At 38.1% G+C, this 23,288-nt stretch overlaps 1 protein-coding gene across 1 annotated transcript; it reads left to right on the top strand.

Annotated features, from left to right (window-relative positions):
• The first annotated feature begins 1,881 nt into the window (after nucleotides 1–1,881).
• On the top strand, nucleotides 1,882–22,736 carry LOC123665982 (zinc finger protein 502-like). Its single transcript, XM_045600200.1, has 14 exons — nucleotides 1,882–1,955; nucleotides 3,958–4,138; nucleotides 5,650–5,766; nucleotides 7,683–7,817; nucleotides 8,807–9,394; nucleotides 10,299–10,429; nucleotides 11,313–11,387; nucleotides 13,471–13,609; nucleotides 14,452–14,558; nucleotides 16,255–16,402; nucleotides 16,954–17,085; nucleotides 17,675–17,872; nucleotides 19,189–19,335; nucleotides 22,561–22,736. Exons 1-14 carry the CDS (start codon nucleotides 1,882–1,884, stop codon nucleotides 22,702–22,704), a joined length of 2,316 nt encoding a protein of 771 aa, XP_045456156.1. The 3' UTR covers nucleotides 22,705–22,736.
• The last annotated feature ends 552 nt before the right edge of the window (nucleotides 22,737–23,288 follow it).

Genomic DNA, 23,288 nt, shown 5'->3' on the forward strand with positions numbered 1-23,288 from the left:
TGCTTGCTACTAATAGGCTATGCTCATAAAGTAAAAATATCTTAGAAAATTAATGCTATAAATTTAGAATAAAAAAGAATTTGATGAAATTCTGTTTTTTTTTTCATCATGTTTATAATAATGTTAAAATTTCTTAAAACATCGTCCTGGTAACCCTACTTTTTTAATTTTAAGTTATTCTACATGGTATTAGCTTTCTAAAAATAAAAATTGCACACTCATTACTAAAATACAACATTTTAAATCAGCGTTTAAAAAAAAGCAAATAACACAGTTAAACACTGAAGTAGGAATAAAACAAAAATATGTATCTTCATAAATCATTTATTATTTTTAGCAAATTAAAATCAAATACTCATTATGCTTATTATTTTGACCTAATGCATCAAATGTTCAAAATGACCACCCATTGTTGCAAACACATTGTAGCGCGAAGCACAATTTGCTGCGTTGCCCTACGAATCATTTCGGGATCATTTCTGATATCGTTAGCGTCGTAGTTTCCCTGATTTTCATATGTGCACTTTATGCAGACTCACTCTGTATATAAAAGCAGTTTACCGTTATATTATGCAAGACGTCGTGAAGAAAATATCAAAAGTGATATAAATTATAGAAATAAAACACATATAATTGTGTTTGCTCGCAAACGAAAAAAAAACCGACTTCAATTACATCGAAGAGTAATACAACGTAGATCGACGAAAAAATAGTCAAGTAACTACGCGTTATCAAAGATTACTCAAAAAGTAGTTATCAAATCTCGATAAAATTTATATGTGACCACATGATAAACATCAGCTTTCGATTAAATTAAAAATTATCAAAATCGGTACACACAGTAAAAAGTTATTGCGGATTTTCGAGAGTTTCCCTCGATTTATCTGGGATCCCATCATCAGATCCTGGTTTCCTTATCATGGAACTAAACTAAGGATATCTTCTTTCCAACAAAAAAAGAATTATCAAAATCGGTACATGCAGTAGAAAGTTAGGCGGTATAATACAACGTAGGTCGACGAAAAAAGCGTCAAGTAAAAACGTATTATTGGATATAACTCGAAAAGTAGTTGTTAGATCTCAAATAAATTTAAATGGGACCAATTGGCACACACCACCTTTCGATTAAAACAAAATTTGTCGAAATCGGTCTACCCGGTCAAAAGTTCTGATGTAACATACATAAAAAAAAAAAAAAAAAATACAGTCGAATTGAGAACCTCCTCCTTTTTTGGAAGTCGGTTAAAAAAAATACAGTCGAATTGAGAACCTCCTCCTTTTTTGGAAGTCGGTTAACAATAATGTTTTTGGTTATCTTAAACTACTGTAAACTATAATAAAATATTTTAATATACGGAGCTAAACAAAACACTGTTTATACCGCGAGAGACGAGGGTAGATTTTCATACTACATTATATATTCAAATCGAGCAAATACTCATACAAACTTAAGTCGATTTATCGTGAGTATCGAATACCGAGTTGTATGGTTACTTCGCTATTAACGTCCCGATGACATAAGTTCAATCGGCTCTCGGCTCTATTATTTTGTGGCGAGTTAGAAAGGACTGTAATAAGCTCGGCTGCTCGGATAATAAGTCTGTATTCTGTGAAGTCTGTGGTATTGGTAGACGGTGTATAAATGTCAAACCCGATACTATTGTTGTATTTAAAAAAATCGTATATATATAGCATTAAATATGAATTAAAGACACGTATTTTTATAGTAAAAAATTCTTAAATAATATCAGATTTAAACTGTATAAAATGCGCTTAATTTTATTTAAAAAACTGTAATTCGCTGAGGAAATGTAGTCGTTTGAATTGTATGTATGGGAATGAAAGCTAAATTTAAAAATCTTATTAATAAGCGTATTTAAAATGCGGTGCTGTGTGCCGTCGTGTAAGAACGACTCAAAGCACATATCCAAATCTCAAGGAATAACTTTTCACGTGTAAGTATAACAATAAATACATGTTATTGATATGATTATTGTGTACTAAAGATAAATGTTTATTTACAAACTATATAGTATAGAATCTTTATTTTACTTTAAATTTCTTATAGTATATTCTTACAAAGTTTATAATTCTTAATTCTTATAAAGCCTATAGTAAAATATTCTCTCAGTTTTTGTTTTAATGTGAATAAATAAAATAATCAAATTTGTTTTTATGAGTTAAATACAAAGTTTGTTTTATAATTTTGTACTTTATTTAACCTTTAACCACAATCACCCTTTTTTGTCGTAGTTACCTACTTGTGGTCACAGAGACTGCTATATTATTTTCTTATAAAATTAATAAAATTGTAAATATAACATTGATTTAATTTTTTTTTTGTATATAAATAAATATATTCAAACAAAAAAGTGCCAAAAAATATGAGTTGTCGTTCACTTAAATTTTTAAAACATGAAAAACTTTTTGCTCCTATACTTTTTGGTAATTTACACTTGTGATGAATAACCATTAAATTACAAGTTAAATTTACAATTAAATGAATAATATAATTGTGTTTGCTCGCAAACAAAAAAAGAACCGACTTCAATTACATCGACGAGATCATACAACTTAGATCGACGAAAAAAATAGTCAAGTAACTACGTGGTATTAAAGATTACTCAAAAAGTAGTTATCAGGTCTCAATAAAATTTATACGTAACGACATGATAAACATCAGCTTTCGATTAAATTAAAAATTATCAAAATTGGTACACCCAGTAAAAAGTTATTGCGGATTTTCGGGAGTTTCCCTCAATTTCTCTAGGATTCCATCAACAGATCCTGGTTTCCTTATCATGGTACCAAACTAGAAATATCCCCTTTCCTACAAAAAAAGAATTATTAAAATCGGTACATCCAGTAGAAAGTTATGTGGTATAATACAACATAGGTTGACGAAAAAAGCGTCAAGTAAAAATGCATTATCACTACATAGTATAAAACAAAGTCGCTTTCTCTGTCCCTGCACATGTATGTACGCTTAAATCTTTAAAACTACGCAACAGATTTTGATGCGGTTCTTTTTAATAGATAGATTGATTCAAGAGGAAGGTTTATATGTATAATAACATCCATTAAATAGTGGAGAAATACTGTTATTTTTGAGTTTTCTAATGTTATGTCGTAAATAATCATTTTTTTTTCGCTTAAATTGCAAACGCAGGCTGAACCCTACGAGATTTATCAAAATAATGTACTAAGTATTGTACACATTGAAAAGGTCTACAGAAAACTCCGCGATGGTATATACCTATCTCTTATGGATATCCCACAATAACATTTTTTGTCATTTACTTTTTACGACAAATAATGGCTAATTTTCGAAGCGATTTTAACCAATACAGCATTAATCCTTATCCAATTAAATACCTTAAATATATTTTTTATTTAATATAGATCTATATGGCCCTTTACAGCATATGATTTAAATGAATATTTTCGAAGATATTACAGATTTAAAAATCGCGGTACGTAGCGTTTGCGGCGGTTCCGGCCGGCTTTTACTCTAAGTTAACACGTGCGAGCCACGGGCAGTAATGAATAAATCAAAACTACTGGATCGATTTTAATCATTTTTTCAGTAAATGACATAGGCTATAATTATATTTTATACCCGTGCGAAGCCGGAGCGGGTCGCTAGTTAGATATAACTCGAAAAGTAGTTGTTAGATCTCAAATAAATTTAAATGGGACCAAATGACACACACCACCTTTTGATCAAAAGAAACTTTGTCGAAATCGTTCCACCCAGTCAAAAGTTCTGAAGTAACATACTTAAAAAAAAAATACAGTCGAATTGATAACATCCTCCTTTTTTGGAAGTCGTTGTATTACTTGTCGATGTAATTGAAGTCGGTTTTTTTTTCGTTTGCGAGCAAACACAATTATATTTGTTTGCGGTACCAAATTCGCCTCATCAGCTTTTTTATATATATATTTTTTCTTATCTAGCTTCCCATCGGAACCAAACCTCCGTGCCTCGTGGTTGAAAGCAGTTGGAAAGGACTCGTGGTCGCCGCGAGACAGGAGCACTGTCTGTTCAGAACATTTCTCACCAAGTGATTTATATGAGACTAAGAGTGGTCTGAAAAAGGTTAAGACTGGTGCCATTCCTATATGTACGCAGGTAATTGTTTTTTTATACTACTAGGTCGGCAGACAAGCACGACTCACCAGCTCACCTGATGGTAAGCGATTACCATTGCTTATATATACGCGTGCAACACCAGAAGCATTGCAAGTGGTTGCCGGCCCTATCCCTAATCCCCCAGGAGCTGTTCACCTTACTCACCACAGGAACACAACACTGATTGAAAGCAGTATTATTGAGCTGTGATCTTCTGTGAGTTCAAAGTAATTCCCCAGTCGGGCTGCTCCAGATTTTCAGCAGGATATTCCCTACCTCAATTATTGCACTTGCACTAGATCAGTGGCTCTTAACCTTGCAGTGATGAGAGACCATATGCATAATATGAATTGTTCCGGAACGCCAATTGCTTTGGGGTAAAATATTTATTATTTTATTTTGTTTTATTAGGAAAGCAAACAGTGATACATTTTAACAATTGCTTTAAAACAAGGAAATATCTAAGCACCATTTAGTTGCTTTCGCAAGTACAAATCTATTATTTTGAATGCTTTAAGACAATTAAACATTTAAAAAAAATCCATCATGAAATTAACTACATACACTATCATCATTATCATTACAGCCTATACAGTCCACTACTGGACATAGGCCTCCGCAAGTTCGAGCCAAAAATGGCGTGAACTCATGTGTTTTGCCCATAGTCATCGGCAGCTGGGCAGGCGGGTTTTTTGACTGCAGGGCTGGCTTTGTGGCACCGAAAACGCTGCTGCCCGTGGTCTGTGTATTTCAACGCAAGCACTTGTATGGTTATCCCGCCGTCGGTCGGCTTTATAAGTTTCAAGGTGGTAGTGGAACTGTGTTATCCCTTAGTCGCCTCTTACGACACCCACGGGAAGAGAGGGGGGTGACTATATTCTTTACTGCCGTAGCCACACAGCATCATATTTGTAGGTATATATTCATTATAATTTTCATTTTTAGGATACTTCAGTCGATTGTGGTGAATCGGTCAGTTTGAAGGTAAGATTGTTATCTTTATTTGTTTATTGCACGCCTCCAAGGAGGCTGTGCTTTACTCTCATACTATTTTTAATCGAAAAGTGGTGCCTATCATGTGGTCCCATTTAAATTTAATCGAGACATGACCAGTACTTTTTGAGTTATATCTAGTAATTCGTATTAACTTGACTTTTCTTTTGTCTACGTAGTTATTACTTGTCGATATAATTTAAGTTGGATTTTTTTTTCGTTTTGCGAGCAAACACAAATTATTATATCGTTAGAACAAGCTCAGTTTTAAGACCGATTAATTACAGTCTTCGACATATATCGAAAGCTCTGAGGTCGGCTTGGCCGATTTTAATGATTTCGTCTTTACTTTGTCGTTATGACAATAGGCCGTAGAGCATATTTCATACCGCTAGGTGATTAGAGTGTCATTATTTAATTATTTTTCATTTATATAGATTTTAACATCCGTTCTCGAAAGCTATCTCTTGTCCAAGAAGAGCCAGACCAAGAGAGACAATTATATTTTTTTCTCTTGTCACAAGCACAAAAATGTTAATTTGTTTCAGGTATGCAGAATATGTCTCGCCGTGGATTTACATCTACACCCCATGAGTATGTGTAAATTGGAAAAAGCCTATGAGAACCTAACTGGAATCACGGTAAAATAAATGTAGTTGTTTTACTTTGTTTATAAAATTAACTTATAAAAATTAATTGAACTGAAAAACTTCGCGCGATTCATACACTGCTTATAAATTAGTTATGAAAAAAGAAAATTGATTGAAGTATGCAATTGAATTTCTATGTTTTTATTACTGACTGTTTGTTTCAACTCATTTATTTCAAATTGTATTTAACGTGTCTAATCTAATGGTTGGGAACTGCTGTCTAATTAATAGTTTGACAGAATGAATTCTATATCTCTTAATTACCAGCTCTTCATTGCAATGATATAAGTTGTATTACGCACCTAACTACGTAATTTGTAAATTTTCAATTGATTTATAGTTAAAGTTTTCTTTTCTTATTTAAATTAAATTATGTACTTTTTAATTGGAGTGAATCGATCTTCATATAAGGCCCCCGGTATGAAAAAAAATATGAGGAGTAAAATGTACTGCATGAATGACCTCGTTACGTTTCTCGTAACGCCATCTATAGACGACGAATTTTTAACCGACTTCCAAAAAAGGAGGAGGTTCTCAATTCGACTGTATTTTTTAACCGACTTCCAAAAAAGGAGGAGGTTCTCAATCCGACTGTATTTTTTTTTTTTTTTTTTTTATGTATGTTACATCAGAACTTTTGACCAGGTAGACCGATTTCGACAAATTTTGTTTTAAGCGAAAGGTGGTGTGTGCCAATTGGTCCCATTTAAATTTATTTGAGATCTAACAACTACTTTTCGAATTATATCTAATAATGCGTTTTTACTTGACGCTTTTTTCGTCGACCTACGTTGTATTATACAGCGTAACTTCCTACTCGATGTACCGATTTTGATAATTCTTTTTTTGTTGGAAAGCAGATATCCCTAGTTTGGCCCCATGATAAGGAAACCAGGATGTGATAATGGAACCCCAGAGAAATCGAGGGAAACTCTCGAAAATCTGCATAACTTTTTACTGAGTGTACCGATTTTGATAATTTTTAATTTAATCGAAAGCTGATGTTTATCACGTGGTCATATATAAATTTTATCGAGATCTGATAACCACTTTTTGAGTAATCTTTGGTAACGCGTAGTTACTTGACTATTTTTTCGTAGATCTACGTTGTATTACTTGTTGATGTAATTGAAGTCGGTTTTTTTTCGTTGGGTAGATGGCGTTATTTGATTCGTTTATTTACCATTTGACATGGTATTAATCTTTTTCATAGACAAGTTTTTTCATTGAATAATTAAAAAATTTTGTGCTTTTGACATTATATTTTTAACCGACATCAAAAATGGAGGAGGTTTCTTTTTTCGACCGTATATTTTTTTTTGTGTGCTCGCGGACAATTTCGTCGTTTGTGAACCGATTTTGATGATTCTTTTTTGTTGGAAAGGAGATATCCCAATGGTGGTAACACGACAAGGAAACCAGGATGATGGTGGTATCCCGGAGAAATCGAGGCTAACCTTTGAAAATCGTAGTGACGACTAGAGCGTTTGTTAATTTTTTTCGTCTACTTACGTTGTATTACTTGTCGCTGTAATTAAAGTCGGTTTTTTTCGTTTGCTAGCAAATACAATTGTATCATGTATTTCTGAATTGTTATTTGATTAGCACATCGTAATTGATACATATTAACGATATTGTCATATTAATTTTTTATTAGTGCTTATGAAAAATTATACTTATAAATAAATGCTTATTAATAAATTTACTTATTAATTAATTGTTGTACTTTGCAATCAAATTATACTAAATCCTTTATAGGAAATTTGAGCAAGACAATAAATATATACCGAGAGTGCCGGCTTAAAGTAGGACTTGAAAAATATACAACTTTCTGGAACATTAAAATTATGAAATATCATGTCCAGTCCTAAATCTCCCGCTATCTATATTTTATCTTATTGTTTCAGTTATCTAATGAAGATGAGTTACCACAGAAGCTGTGCACAGAATGTGCTAGAAGGTTACTGAATAGTGATAAATTACGAAGCAGAAGTCTAAGGGCCAATTCGTTGCTGCAAGAAATAGTTAAGAAGCAGAAGATTGTAAGTACAGCTACTTTTTTATGTCATGCTGTGTTGTTATATAGCCTATTTTTAACTGAGTTCAAAAATATTTTTTTTAGTAAATGTTAACTTTTGAATGGACCAACTTTAATATATATTTTTTAATGAATCGCGTGTCATGTTGTCTTTTACTTATTTTTTTACTTAGTATTTTTTGAGTAATTACTAATAATGCGTATTTACTTGACCACTTTTCGTCGACCGTTGTTGTTACACATCATAATATTTTATTGGGTGGACCGATTTCGATGACGCTTTTTTTAATCGATAGCTGGTGCTTGTCGCATAGTTTTTTTTATTCAATTTCATGAAGATCTGATGAGTAATTTCTTAGCAATCTTGTATAATGCATATTTACTTGCTTATTTTTCGTTACTCCAGGTAAACTTAGGTACTAACTAAACTAATCCAACTATACAAACATACACATCAGCCTATCGCAGTCCACTGCTGGACATGGTCCTCCACAAGTTTGCGCCAAAAATGGCTTGAACTCATGTGTTTTGCCCATAATCACCACGCTGGGCAGGCGGGTTGGTGACGGCAGGGCTGGCTTTGTCGCACCGAAGACGCTGCTGCCCGTCTTCGGCCTGGGTATTTCAAAGCCAGCAGTTGGATGGTTTCGCCATCGGTCGGCTTTTTAAGTTCGAAGGTTTTAGTGGAACTGTGTTATCCCTTAGTCGCCTCTTACGACACCCACGGGAAGAGAGGAGGTGGCTATATTTTTATCTGCCGTAACCACACAGCCGCTAATCCAACTAGAAACAACTAAATAAGTTTTTTTTGCACTCAACGGCCCTCAATAGCACTAAGCGAAAACTCACAGACCACTGCAATCATCAGTATGGAAAATAAATATGAATCATGTGCAGGGATCGAACCCGCGACCGCCAGCGCAACAGCCACAAGCCAGTGTTGTGATCGTTGCGCGAACGCGTAGTCAAAGTAGTATTATTAATTATTTGCAGATAACAGTACAGAGTATCGCTGCAATCAATCGTGAGGACAACCATCTAGCTTCGGTTTTGACTAAAAAGTTATTTGAACCCGAACACTATGATTCTTACATAGAATACAATGAAGCACAAGACGAACAAACGGACAAAACTCCGATACAGGAAATAGAAGATATTAAAAGCGAGAAGAATGAAGAAATATTCATTAATGAAATATACACCGAGAGTAATAATGATGTAATTAATGAAAATAATGATAATGATTTCGTTGTAACAAATTACTCGTCAGACGACAGTTTACCTCTAGAAACTCAGAGGAAGAAAGTCAAAAAGATCAAGACGAAGGAAAAGAAGAGAAAAAAGGTTGAAAAGATTCAGAACGAACCGAAGATAGATAGACGGAGAAAACCCTTCCTGAATGATGATTTGAATGAAACACTGTTTACTATAACTGACTTGACGTTTGAAGAACAAGTTGCAGAGATAAATAAGAGGCGGGAGACATCAAATTATAAGAATTCTATGTACAAATGTACGGCTTGCTTCAAAGGATTCTTAGATGAAACGGCGTATAACGGACATATGACAAGACACACTAACGTAAGTTGGTCTTAGAATTAGTTATATTGAGTTGAACTTGTAATTCTTTCATTAGTGCGGGGGTAAATAGGTGTACGGCTCTCCTAGCCGATGAGGCCTCCCTCCGCAGGCGACAAACGGGGGTGCGTACGGGCCGCTACTTAATGGGCCTCCAGTAACACCCCTGTGTCAGTGTCGGGCCGGGATGGGAACTCGGTCCTGCTAGACACGGTGTCGTCGGGATTGTTCAGAGGTGAACTGGACAGTCCCCATGGAGGAGAAGCCTGGCTTTTTCGCCGAGGCCAGCCTGTCGCTCGAGGGATCCTGTTTTCACTTGACTATTTTTTCGTCGACCTACGTTGTATTATATCGCATAACTTTCTAATGGATGTACCAATTTTGATCATTCTTTTTTTGTTGGAAAGGAGATATCCCAAGTTTAGTACCATGATAAGGAAACCGGGATCTGATTATGGGATCCCAGAGAAATCGAGGGAAACTCTTGAAAATCCGCAATAACTTTTTACTGGGTGTACCGATTTTAATAATTTTTAATTTAATCGAAAGCTGATGTTTGTCATGTGGTCACATATAAATTTTATTGAGATCTGATAACTACTTTTTGAGTAATTATTGATAACGCGTTGTTACTTGACAATTTTTTCGTCGATCTACGGTGTATTATTCGTCGATATAATTGAAGTCGGTTTTTTTTCGTTTGCGAGCAAACACAATTATTTCAAAATCATATTATACCTCTATTTAAAGAAAATATTCGAAACATTTCATTATACTTTGCACTAAAAAATGGGGGTAGGTTAGTCTAAAATCTCAGCACATATCACCAAGGAGGGGTACAAAGTGGGGGGGGGGGGGGCACAAAGTTGCTATATACATGACGCGATCCCTAATCGTCCTCGAGCAGCAATGCGGCGAGTACGAGTGCGACATCTGCAAGACCCACTTCAAGCACCCGCACGCGCTGCGGAAGCACATCACGGCGCACCACACGCAGCGCTTCAGCTGCAACCGCTGCGTCTACGTCACCACGCACAGGTCTCCTCGCTTACTATTCGACTTCTTGACTTCAGTTGACTAGCCCGTTGGCGCAGTTTGTAGTGACCCTGCTTTCTGCTCCGAGGGTTGTGGGTTCGATTCCCACCGCGAGTCTGGGTGTAATATAAATATTTATATATGTATTATCTATTAGTATGTTTATCGAAAAAAAAAAAATGTAGCTATATACCAGTCGGCTGTTACCTATAACACAAGCATTGAGTTGCTTACTTTAGGAACAGACGGCCGTGTGTGTATTGTGTAAAAAAAAAAAAAGTTATACTACGTAACCAAAGTCGCTTCCCGCTGTCTGTGTGCTTAGATCTTTAAAACTTTGCATCTTTTAAACGTTTCTTGGATGCGGTTTTCTTCAATAAATAGAGTGATTCCAGAGGAAAGTTTATATGTATAATACATGCACAATATAGTAGAGAAATACTGATAGTTTTTGCTCACGTTCGAAGCCGAGGTGGGTCGCTAGTATAAATATAAATATCTAATAGTAACCAGGCTTCCGCGTACATTGGATGGTTTATGTAGAACTAATTGACCTTTACAATTTATTTAGCGACAACGCCAGCCCTGCGGTCACTAACCAGTCTGCCGAGCGCGGTGACTATGGGCAAAATACATGAGTTCACGCCATCTTTGGCGCGAACTTGGGGAGGCCTATGTCCAGCAGAGGACTGCGATAGGCTGAAGGGAATAAATTTACGATGTCTGGACGCGATTTCATTAGGCCAACTATCAGATATATCACTTTAAATCACTCTGTCACTTTATTAAGTAAATTTATTATTTTACCAATTTATCAATTGATTTTAGACACATGACTACTAAGAATATAGTAATAACAAAATGTTCAACATATTACTGCCAACAGACAGACGGCGAGACTACACGAGAGGTGGCACAAAGGCACCAAATATCAGTGTCCTCACTGTCAAGATGAGTTTGTGTAAGTAATTTTTATACTTGTTGCACGCCTCCGAGAAGACTGCTTTATTCTCACAAAATGAAATGTACGGAAAGCGTCGATTAAATAAATAATTCTCTCACTTAAAAAGCGTTCAATGTCAAAAATACTTAGTTAAGGAAAAGAGGCAACCAAATGTTTTCGATCTTTAATGCTTCGCATTATGACTCGTTCAACATTTGGTTCTAACTAATTGAATAATGTTCAGCAGTGGATTGAGGGCGGAGGCGGGGCATTTCATCACTAATTTTGATAATGTACAATAATTTCAGTTGTTTATCTTTTAATTTTTTTTAAATTATCTTTGAGCTAGTAACACCTTTGCTAACTATAAACTAAAACAAAACGATTACCTTATACGGTAGTAGGATGTTAACACTAGTTAAAGCGCGCGGTTGCCGATCGATCGTAGCAACTAATTATTTTGTTTGTTTGTATGTAAATAAATCTATAATCTATAATATATATAAAAGCGAAAGGTCACTCACTCATCACGAAATCTCCGAAACTATAACACCTACAAACTTGAAATTTGGCAGGTAGGCTCCTTATAGGACGTAGACATCCGCTAAGAACGGATTTTACGAAACTCGACCCCTAAGGGGGTAAAACGGGGGTTGCAAGTTTGTATGAAAGTCCTATGTTTTTGAAGTAGGAGACTTGAAATTTAAAATATATGCTCTATAGATGATGAAAAGGTGTCCAAATAATGTATCTTTAGAAATCAATTCCCTTTTGGGGTTAAAACGGGGGATGGTAGGTTGACTCACTCATCACAAAATCAAGAAGAGGAAGGTTTATGGAACGGCTAAGCCGATTTTGATGAGAGTTTTACTGGAAGTTTGCCGGGAAAACTTTGTATCACACTAATTTCAACGCGGGCGAAGCCGCGGGCACAGCTAGTCTGTATATAAATCTTGTATGTAAATAACTCTTTGTATTATTTTATATTTTCCCCAAAAACTTTGTCACAACGTAACAACGACAATAAGTTATAAATTGTATTCTCATGAGTGGTCAACTCAATAATTAATTATATAGTAAATAAAACTAGGAGGCGTGCACTTTTGGATATTCAATTTTTTTTTGTATATATTTTTTACACAACTATTTTGGCAAAAAGCATACGGTCTGCTAGACGATATGAGATTATAATCTTTAACGGTCAGCATCGACATTTTTGATTTTACGGGACTCAATGAGAGTTACCCACGACCACGGCGCCTGCAAATTCGCTGAAATATCGGTAGTTTCAAAATAATACCCGCAGTAAGTCCCGGAGAATCAAAAACTTATGGACGTCTGTAACACCCACACACACACAGACCATACCACACAGACCATACCACACAGACCATACCACACAGACCATACCACACAGACCATACAGATGTCGGTTATTCAGGTAGGATTAGGAAATAATCTTGCTCAAAATCTGAAGCAGCACGTCTGAAAAAGTACCTCAACCTTACAGGGGGTCACAGGTTACAGGGGGTATTGTTGTGTTCCTGTGGTAAGGTAGCCAGAGCTTCTGATATTACAGGCATTCATAGGCTACGGTATCCGCTAACCATCGGGCGGACCGTAAGTTTGTTTACTACCATCAATCAATCAATCAATCAATCATTGGCCTTAATCCGTCTATTGCAGACGATTTAGACAGTGTCAGACAGACACTGTGTTGCCTAGGACACTCTTCAGGAAAACATAGAGGTGCCTAAGCTCTGCGCCACCCTCTCGACCTCACTGGCTAGGCCCACAGGAACGAAGGTCGATACGTGTGGAGTCAGTTCGGCTGCAGGAGTCTTTTGCATTTTAGAGCTATGCCACGAATGCTTGACGGAGATCCCATTCCGGATTTCAAATAAAGTTTTCCTTCTCCAGGACCCTGATGATTTTGAGCTAGGTTTATCCCTCGGTCGCCTTTTACGACCCCCACGGGTAGAAAGGGGGTGGTGCTATTCTACTCGGCCGACACCAAACGGCAATTACCACCATAGTGGTATAAGTAAAGCTATATATATATATTATATATATATAGTTGTAGTAAATGGTGTGTTTTCAGAAAGTTCACGACGTACATGGGTCATATTCGGATCAAGCATCCCTCAGACTTTGTGTGCGGCCTGTGCGGGTACTCCTTCGTGAGCGAGAAGGGCATCGAGCTGCACAAGAAACTCAAGCATCGCCTGCACGACGGAGTGGTATGCTTTAAATCGGCCTATACGAGTGTCCTTTAGACCACATGACTGAAGTAAATCTTACGAAACGAAACGTAACTCTCTCTGTCTTCACTAACTTAAATCTCCCTCTCAACTTCCGTTCGCCTAGACTGATCACACTTTTCGTAACGCTATCGTCACGAATTCACCAGCTTACTCCCCAAGTCAAGCGCGCATAAAGAAAGTTTATTTCAGAATTCTTGAACAAATACAATAAATCCGTCAAACAATAAATAAATAATATCCGTCCCGAGAGGTAGTCGAACCCGCGACCGTCGGTGAGTAGGCGCCCACACTGCTCACACACCACTTATATCTTTAACATACGTACTCGTTCGTCAGTTCTTAAAGTAAGCAACTTAATGCTTGTGTTATGGGTACTATTTTTTATTTTCGATAAATATGTATATGAATAATACATATGTAAATAAAAATAAAAACAATGTACTGAGGTAGGACACAACAGGAAATGTCCTGCTTGAAATCTGGAACAGCCCGACTGGGGAAGTACCTCGACCTTACAGAAATCACAACTACATATTACTTGATTTCAAGCAGTGTGATAAGAGGTCCTGGGGAGATTGAGGGTTGTGTCATAAACGCGTTTCCATTAGGCTACGTTAGTCGGTTACCATCAGGTTAGCCATCAAGTTAGCGGTATTCTCGTGTGGCGACCTGGTTTTATAAAAAAAAATGTATATTACACCCAGACTCGGGGTAGGAAACTAATCCACAACCCGCGAAGCAGAAAGTAGGGTCACCACAAACTGCGCCAACGAGATAGTCATTCGATAGTAAATGTGTAATAATATTCTTTGTTCCAGATCCCCGACGACGGCCCGCTCTGTGAGTTGTGCAACGTAAGGTTCGTCTCTCAAGAAGCATACAGGAGACACCTGCACGTCTCCGCGAGGCATAACAGCAGCGACTCGTAAGTTCGCATCTAAACTCACGTATCTCCTGAACACCATCCTCTCATCATCACCATCATCCTCTGATATGCTTATATTCACGGATATTGAGCGCTAGGCGACTGACTGGAGATTGCTTTGCAAATCGTTCACGAGTCGAGTCAAGCATAGCATAGTTTTTTTCAGTATAAATATAAAATAAACTTTGTAAGTAGGTATTTACTAAGTAGCTTTTTTAAAAAATATCACATCAAAAATCGACCGTAGCGCCGTCTGTATGTGGTTTCTGTAAAGAACTCGCTATAGACGGCGCCACGGTCGCTTAGAACCGAATATAAAACCATCACCATCGTTCGGCATCGTTCCATAGCTTAATTGGCTAAAGCACCGACACGGTCAGTCGGAGATTCCTGTTCGATCCCCGCTGGAACGGATTTTTGATATGATATTAAAAAATGTTTAGAATTCCTTAATGTGTGGGTAGCACAAAAATAAAATCGTACTAACCAGCTTTGCCGCGCGGTTGGCTTTTATAGGCCATTTTTGCTCAAATTAATATCTTCCTCGGTACATAAGCTATCCAAAACCAAAATATTTTTTCGATTTAAATCAGTAGTTTAGTAGATTAGCGCGTATAAACAAACAAACAAATATTTCAGCTTTAAAATATCAGTACATATTTGCTCGCAAGAATTGTCGTACTTAATAACAATTGTTTGGTTATTTTATATCTATCTGAGCGGTAGGTAATACGGTGTCCTCTGCGAATTTTAGATTTTGCGTGAATTTCGGGTTAAAAAGTTGCCTGTTGCTCCACTACCCCCTCTATTCTAGTAAAAGTCCTATAACATTAGGTTCTGTCGTTTTGAAAACAGAAATAGACAAACAGAAAGACAAATAGACACAATTTTTTTTTAATAATTTGTTTGTGTTTTAGTGTCTTGTAAATCATAAAATGTACTTGATAAAACTCACTTATTTTGAAGTCACAGACGGACATTTCAATTTTATTTCATGTATAGATTAAATATCCATATATCCATATAATGGCAAATGGTATTAGTATTAGCCATATCGTCACAAGTAAAGTCATAAAGTTCATATAATAGTAATTTTTTTGGAAGTTAAACTTCTTTGGGCGCACGAGGGTAAAATTTTTACAGATGAAGCGCAATAATAATAATAATGATGATGATGGTGATGGTGATGGTGATGGTGATGGTGATGGTGATGACGATGACGATGACGATGACGATGAAGATATAGCGTCTTGTTGTTTTTGTCGAACAACAGAGCCACCTAGCGTGTACTATAGAAATTACAAAGGTTGTTACATTAATATCGATAGTATTACATTGCAAACTAACTAGATGGCGCTGGAACGGAAATCCAAAGCTTTAGAGTTGTATAAATATAAACGAGACTTAAAAATTAGTTTACCAAAGAAGTTTCACTTCTGACATGTGTACTTTGTAAGCACGCTTACCGATTTGATTATATATGTGTTGAAATTTTTAGTTTTTCAAACATCAAGCTACGATGTATTGAAGAGGGAAGATTAGAATATATTATGCCACGAAGGTGACAAGCGTACGGTTCACCAAATGGTAAACGGATACCGTTGCTGCTTTACGCTTTCTATCTCCTTTTACTATAGACTTTGATCAAGATGTGTTCTTGTGTGCCTTACCTAATTATATGGTATTATGTAAATAGGGACTCGAAGGAATTGAACAAATCGAGAAAACGAACTCGTGCAGTCAGAGAGAAGAAGCAAGACACTGAAAATACAGATGATGACGAAAGAAAGAAGTTATACCCCAGTCAGATGAGGAAAGCTGAAGGGCCCATACCTTGTGAACAGGTAATATACATGTACGTACTGTCTACGCTTCGCGTCTCGCGGCCTTTAAACCTCGTCAATTCGATCTCATGGTAATGGAACAAAAAGTAGCCTATGTGTTTTGGATCTCCGGTTGTTTACATACTTCATTAAATTTCATTTAGTTTAGCTGTTTTCGCGTGAAAGAGAAAACATCCATCCATCCTCACAAATATTTTCTCTATCCTCCTCTTTCAAGCTTTAAATTACACCATCGTCACCACCAGACAAACAGACAAACAGACAAAAATTCTAAAAACTATATTTTTGACTTCGGTATCGATTGTAGATCACACCCCAAGTATTCTTTTAAAAAAAATATTCAATGTACAGTTTTGACTTTCCTACCATTTTATTATATGTATAGATAATATATATTCAAGGAGTCTCAACTCTCTATTTCTACATCACAAGTGTGTAGCGACTAAGCATTTGAAGCGAGGAGTCTTCGAAATAAATATTTAAATAATTTTCCTACAAATCCAAAATCTAAATATCAAAATATTTCTACGGAATCTGTAACATATGTTCAGTGTGGCCTCCAACTGGAAGATTCCCGAGCATATCATGGCCACTTCCGGCGAATGCATCCGGACAAGAACCGCACCAACTACCCTTCGATGAAGTCACCCTGCATGTGTGAAGTGTGCGGACGAATGTTTCAAGTGAGTACCAATTATGTTATGTCATGTCATGTTATGTTATGTCATGTTATGTCATGTTATATTATGTCATATTATGTCATGTCATGTTATGTTATATTATATTATGTTATCTTATAATATGTTATGTTGTCATGCTGCAAGAAATCATAATAATCAGTGATGAGACTGTCTGGTAATTTTTAACCAAATTCAAAAAGGAGGAAGTGTGTGTGTTATTTCATAACTTCTTGGATCGATTTCGAAGATTCTCATTTTATTTAAGTTAGATATTCCATTCTCTTAACTCTTGGTCGAAAAATTTCCGTATTTTAACACATTGGTACACTAACATCGTTTGAAATAAGAGCACTTTTCCTGCAAACAATTAGTAGAGATGAAAAAAAAAATGTTGTTTAGGTGTTCAGACATCTGGAAGATTGTGAGTGCTGTTTATCATCTATAGGAACGCATAACACTGGATTATATGTGACGCCATTACCAAAGGTCTAAATTGCCTTTTAAATACTTCGATGTGGATAGACCACCTAACTTGACTAATTTCCTGGCTGATACACTCTGTAAACTAACCGTATTTGTGTGCTATGCCCAGAGCTACGCGCTGTTGAAGGATCACCGCTGGACACACACCGGCGAGCGACCTTTCGCGTGCGATGCGTGCGGGAAGCGGTTCCGCATGCGGCAGCGGCTCGTGGCGCACCGCCGTGTGCACGCGCCGCGCAGGCAGTACGCGTGCGCGCTCTGCGGGAAGGCGTTCAGCACGCACAGCAACCGACAGCGACACATGTTCGTGAGTGTGACACACGTGCACGCGCCGCGCAGGCAGTACGCGTGCGCGCTCTGCGGGAAGGCGTTCAGCACGCACAGCAACCGACAGCGACACATGTTCGTGAGTGTGACACACGTGCACGCGCCGCGCAGGCAGTACGCGTGCGCGCTCTGCGGGAAGGCGTTCAGCACGCACAGCAACCGACAGCGACACATGTTCGTGAGTGTGACACACGTGCACGCGCCGCGCAGGCAGTACGCGTGCGCGCTCTGCGGGAAGGCGTTCAGCACGCACAGCAACCGACAGCGACACATGTTCGTGAGTGTGACACACGTGCACGCGCCGCGCAGGCAGTACGCGTGCGCGCTCTGCGGGAAGGCGTTCAGCACGCACAGCAACCGACAGCGACACATGTTCGTGAGTGTGACACACGTGCACGCGCCGCGCAGGCAGTACGCGTGCGCGCTCTGCGGGAAGGCGTTCAGCACGCACAGCAACCGACAGCGACACATGTTCGTGAGTGTGACACACGTGCACGCGCCGCGCAGGCAGTACGCGTGCGCGCTCTGCGGGAAGGCGTTCAGCACGCACAGCAACCGACAGCGACACATGTTCGTGAGTGTGACACACGTGCACGCGCCGCGCAGGCAGTACGCGTGCGCGCTCTGCGGGAAGGCGTTCAGCACGCACAGCAACCGACAGCGACACATGTTCGTGAGTGTGACACACGTGCACGCGCCGCGCAGGCAGTACGCGTGCGCGCTCTGCGGGAAGGCGTTCAGCACGCACAGCAACCGACAGCGACACATGTTCGTGAGTGTGACACACGTGCACGCGCCGCGCAGGCAGTACGCGTGCGCGCTCTGCGGGAAGGCGTTCAGCACGCACAGCAACCGACAGCGACACATGTTCGTGAGTGTGACACACGTGCACGCGCCGCGCAGGCAGTACGCGTGCGCGCTCTGCGGGAAGGCGTTCAGCACGCACAGCAACCGACAGCGACACATGTTCGTGAGTGTGACACACGTGCACGCGCCGCGCAGGCAGTACGCGTGCGCGCTCTGCGGGAAGGCGTTCAGCACGCACAGCAACCGACAGCGACACATGTTCGTGAGTGTGACACACGTGCACGCGCCGCGCAGGCAGTACGCGTGCGCGCTCTGCGGGAAGGCGTTCAGCACGCACAGCAACCGACAGCGACACATGTTCGTGAGTGTGATACGTGACGCCATAACCGATCGTACGTAAAAATTATTGCCAGTCAACAGTTTCACAAAATTTGTATTAATAACAATATGTAGTAGACAAGTGATTTAGAGAGTATGTTTTCATTTCAGATCCACACAGGGCTGAAGCCGTTCAAATGCGAGATGTGCGGCAAGTGCTTCAAGCACGCGAGTGAGAAACGGGCCCATATAACATACGTACACTTGAAGAAGCCCTGGCCGAAGAGGGCAAGGGGCAAGCGACGGGCGGACAGGCCCGTGAGTACCACATTATATACCATAAAATATGACTTAATCGGACAAAAGTTTTTAGTAATAATGGCACAAAGCCACTTATGTGAAGACTACTGGTAATCGTATCACTTAAATTTAATTTTAATGTATAATAATAATAATAAGCTTTATTTCAATAAACATTTTTACAAACTGGTATCAATCTACAAAATTTACTTTTGCAAAGGGTTTCATTACATAAATAATTGTGTTTGCTCGCAAACTAAAAAAAACCGACTTCAATTACATCGACGAGTAATACAACGTAGATCGACGAAAAAATAGTCAAGTAACTACACGTTATCAAAGATTATTCAAAAAGTAGTGATGAGATCTCAATAAATTAAAACCACATGACAAACATCAGTTTTCGATTAAATTAAAAATTATCAAAATCGGTACACCCAGTAAAAAGTTGTGGATTTTCGAGAGTTTCCCTCGATTTCTCTAGGATCCCATCATCAGATCCTGGTTTCCTTATCATGGTACTAAACTGGGGATATCTACTTTCCAACAAAAAAAAGAATTATCAAAATCGGTACATCCAGTAAAAAGTTATGCGGTATAATACAACGTAGGTCGACGAAAAAAGCGTCAAGTAAAAACGCATTATTAGATATAGCTCAAAAAGTAGTTGTTAGATCTCAAATAAATTTAAATGGGACCAATTGACACACACCACCTTTCGATTAAAAAAAAATTTGTCGAAATCGGTCCTCACGGTCAAAAGTTCTGATGTTAACATACATAATAATTGTGTTTGCTCGCAAACGAAAAAAAAACCGACTTCAATTACATCGACCAGTAATACAACGTAGATCGACGAAAAAATAGTCAAGCAACTACGCGTTATTAAAGATCACTCAAAAAGTAGTTATCAGATCTCAATAAAATTTATATGTGACCACATGATAAACATCAGCTTTCGATTAAATTAAAAATTATCAAAATCGGTACACCCAGTAAAATGTTATTACGGATTTTCGAGAGTTTCCCTCGATTCTTCTAGGATCCCATCATCAGATCCTAGTTTCCTTATCACAGTACCAAACTAGGGATATCCCCTTTCCAACAAAAAAATAATTATCAAAATCGGTACATCCAGTAGAAAGTTATGCGGTATAATACAACGTAGGTCGACGAAAAAAGCGTCAAGTAAAAACACATGATTAGATATAACTCGAAAAGTAGTTGTTAGATCTCAAATAAATTTAAATGGGACCAATTGGCACACACCACCTTTCGATTAAAACAAAATTTGTCGAAATCGGTCCACACGGGCAAAAGTTCTGATGTAACATACATAAAAAAAAAAAAAATACAGTCGAATTGAGAACCTCCTCCTTTTTTGGAAGTCGGTTAAAAAATTACAGTCGAATTGAGAACCTCCTCCTTTTTTGGAAGTCGGTTAAAAAATATCAGTTCAGACTGGACATTCCTATATTATGTCCTAATGTATATCAAAACTGCATGTGTTCCTAATAAATATAAATATATAATTAAAACCTTCCAGAATGTCGATCTGCAGTCTTATATAATAACTTACCTGTAGGATAAGCGTAATGAATGATTATTCAAATAATTGTATTTGACGACAAACGAAAAAAAAAGATCAGACAAGTAATACAAAGTACGTAAAACAAAAATCGTCAAAATCGGTACACCCAGTAAAAAGTTATGCGGTTATAATACAACGTAGGTCGACGAAAAAATAGTCAAGTAAAAACGCATTATTAGATATAACTCGAAAAGTAAAAATAACAAGGATTAACATAGGTAACAGATTATGCGGGTAAAAATCAGCCAGTCTTGACAGATTGATCGACTGATTTACGAGGGCGGGGTGAAAAGTTTCCGGCCTGATAAATAAAAACAACTTTTTTCGGTTTTTTTTTCGCTTTATATTTTAAAATAATCTCTATCAAGATTAATAAATTTTTCATAACAGTGCTCTAATGCAGTGATACCACTTTTATAGTCTGATTTATCAAGTCCCTCAAAATACTCATATGCAGCACCGATGACTTCCTCGTTGCTCTCAAATTTTTTACCTCCAAGCCACTTTATAAGGTTAGGAAACAGATACTAGTCGCTGGGTGCTAAATCTGGCGAATATGGTGGTTGGGAGAACAATGCGAACTTCAATTCGTTGATTTTAGCCATCGCAAAGACTGACGAATGGGCAGGTGCGTTGTCATGGTGAAAAAAGATTTTTTTTCGCCAAGTTTGGTCGTTTATTTTTCACTGCGTCCTTTAAACGTTGCAATAAATGTGCGTAGTATTGACCATTGATAGTTTTTCCCTCCTCTAGATAATCAATGAAGGAAATTCCTTTTGTATCCCAAAAAATAGTTGCCATAACCTTATTCGCTGATGAAACTGTCTTTGCCTTCTTTCAGGTTGGTTCACCTGGTCCAATCCATCGTTTTGACTGTTGTTTATTTTCAGGAGTGTAGTGGTGAATCCAAGTTATAAATTGACATAAAAATTTGCTGGGGTTGCGCTTGTACAGCGCCAAATTTTTGATTGAAACAGTTTTTCGGGTCAACTTTTGATCGACCGCTAGCCAACGCGGCAGCCACCTAAAACAGAGCTTCCCCATGCTCAAATGTTCATGTAAAATATTGCATACACGTTCAATTGATATCCTAGTATCATCGGCTATCTCACTTACTTTAAAATGCGGTTCTCCATTACCATTTTATGAATTTTTTCAATCATTTCGAGAATCGTGACCTCAAAGGTGCGTCTTGAATGTGGTTCGTCAGAAGTACTCGTTTGACCTTTCTTAAATTCAGAAACCTACTGTTTCACTATTGAATATGACGGTGAAGAGCCTTTCAGTGTGGAATCCAGCGATTCTTTAATTTGAAATGGTGTTAGGCCTTTTAAATAGAAGTATTTGATGACCTTCCGCTTCTCTGATTTTACCATTTTCACGTAAGCAATCGAGGTGTCTTGTTCAAGCGCCTCTCAAATGTATACTATCAGAGCCATCGACCCAAAAATTTATATAAATGCTAGTGAGATATAGTACTATAGAATACAAACCAAAAATTAGACCTGCTAGCGCGATCTCTAGGTCAGGCCGGAAACTTTTCACCCCGCCCTGGTACTCTGTGACGCCTCTTTCTATCGAGAAAAATTTGCATCGGCAAAGGATCGGAGCATTTATCAGTAGCGAAACTTAATTTTAATTTCTTTTAACAGGGTCAACTAATGGGTCAAGATTCATTGGCAGGAGCGAGTGAAATGGACATCCCTCAACCAATGTGGACCAACTGCGACCCCAAGATTGGAGACATCAACAACATAATAGATGACAAGCCTATTTATTATAACCTTAAAATATAATGTTTAGATTGAGCGTCACTCGACGCGAATGATTTTGTATTTGTACTTTTTGTATGTTGATTTTAAAGATAACTGACTCATATTTTAACCGACTCGAAAAAAGGAAGAGTCTTAAAAGTTATTTTTTTTAAATCTCAGCTCAATTAAATTTATTAAATTTGAGCAAGATCTGACAAGTGGTTTTTGAGTTATCTACAAATTATTATGCTTATTTAATAGACTTCGACCACGTTGAGGATGTTTTTCTTACTTCACATCAGACTTTCGCAGTCCACTGCTAGACATAGGCCTCTACAAGTTCGCGCCAAAAATGGCATGAACTCATGTGTGTTGCCCATAATCACCACGCTGGGCAGGCGGGTTGGTGACCGCAGAGCTGGCTTTGTCGCACCGAAGACGCTGCTGCCCGTCTTCGGCCTGTGTATTTCAAAGCCAGTAGGTGGATGGTTATCCCGCCATTGGTGGGCTTTTTAAGTTCCAATGTGGTAGTGGAACTGTATTGTCCCTTAGTCACCTCTTACGACGCCCACGGGAAGAGAGGGGGTGGCTATGTTCTTCAATGCCGTAACCACACAGCATTCGTA

Source organism: Melitaea cinxia, chromosome 25 (genome assembly GCF_905220565.1).
Source record: "Melitaea cinxia chromosome 25, ilMelCinx1.1, whole genome shotgun sequence".
Taxonomy (NCBI): domain Eukaryota; kingdom Metazoa; phylum Arthropoda; class Insecta; order Lepidoptera; family Nymphalidae; genus Melitaea; species Melitaea cinxia.

Coding starts and splice junctions, on each gene's coding strand:
- LOC123665982 (XM_045600200.1), top strand. CDS start 1,882: ATGCGGTGCTGTGTGCCGTCGTGTAAGAACGACTCAAAGCACATATCC. Junction 11,388..13,470: donor CACTGTCAAGATGAGTTTGT/GTAAGTAATTTT, acceptor GTGTGTTTTCAG/AAAGTTCACGACGTACATGG. Junction 17,873..19,188: donor ACCGACAGCGACACATGTTC/GTGAGTGTGACA, acceptor TTTTCATTTCAG/ATCCACACAGGGCTGAAGCC.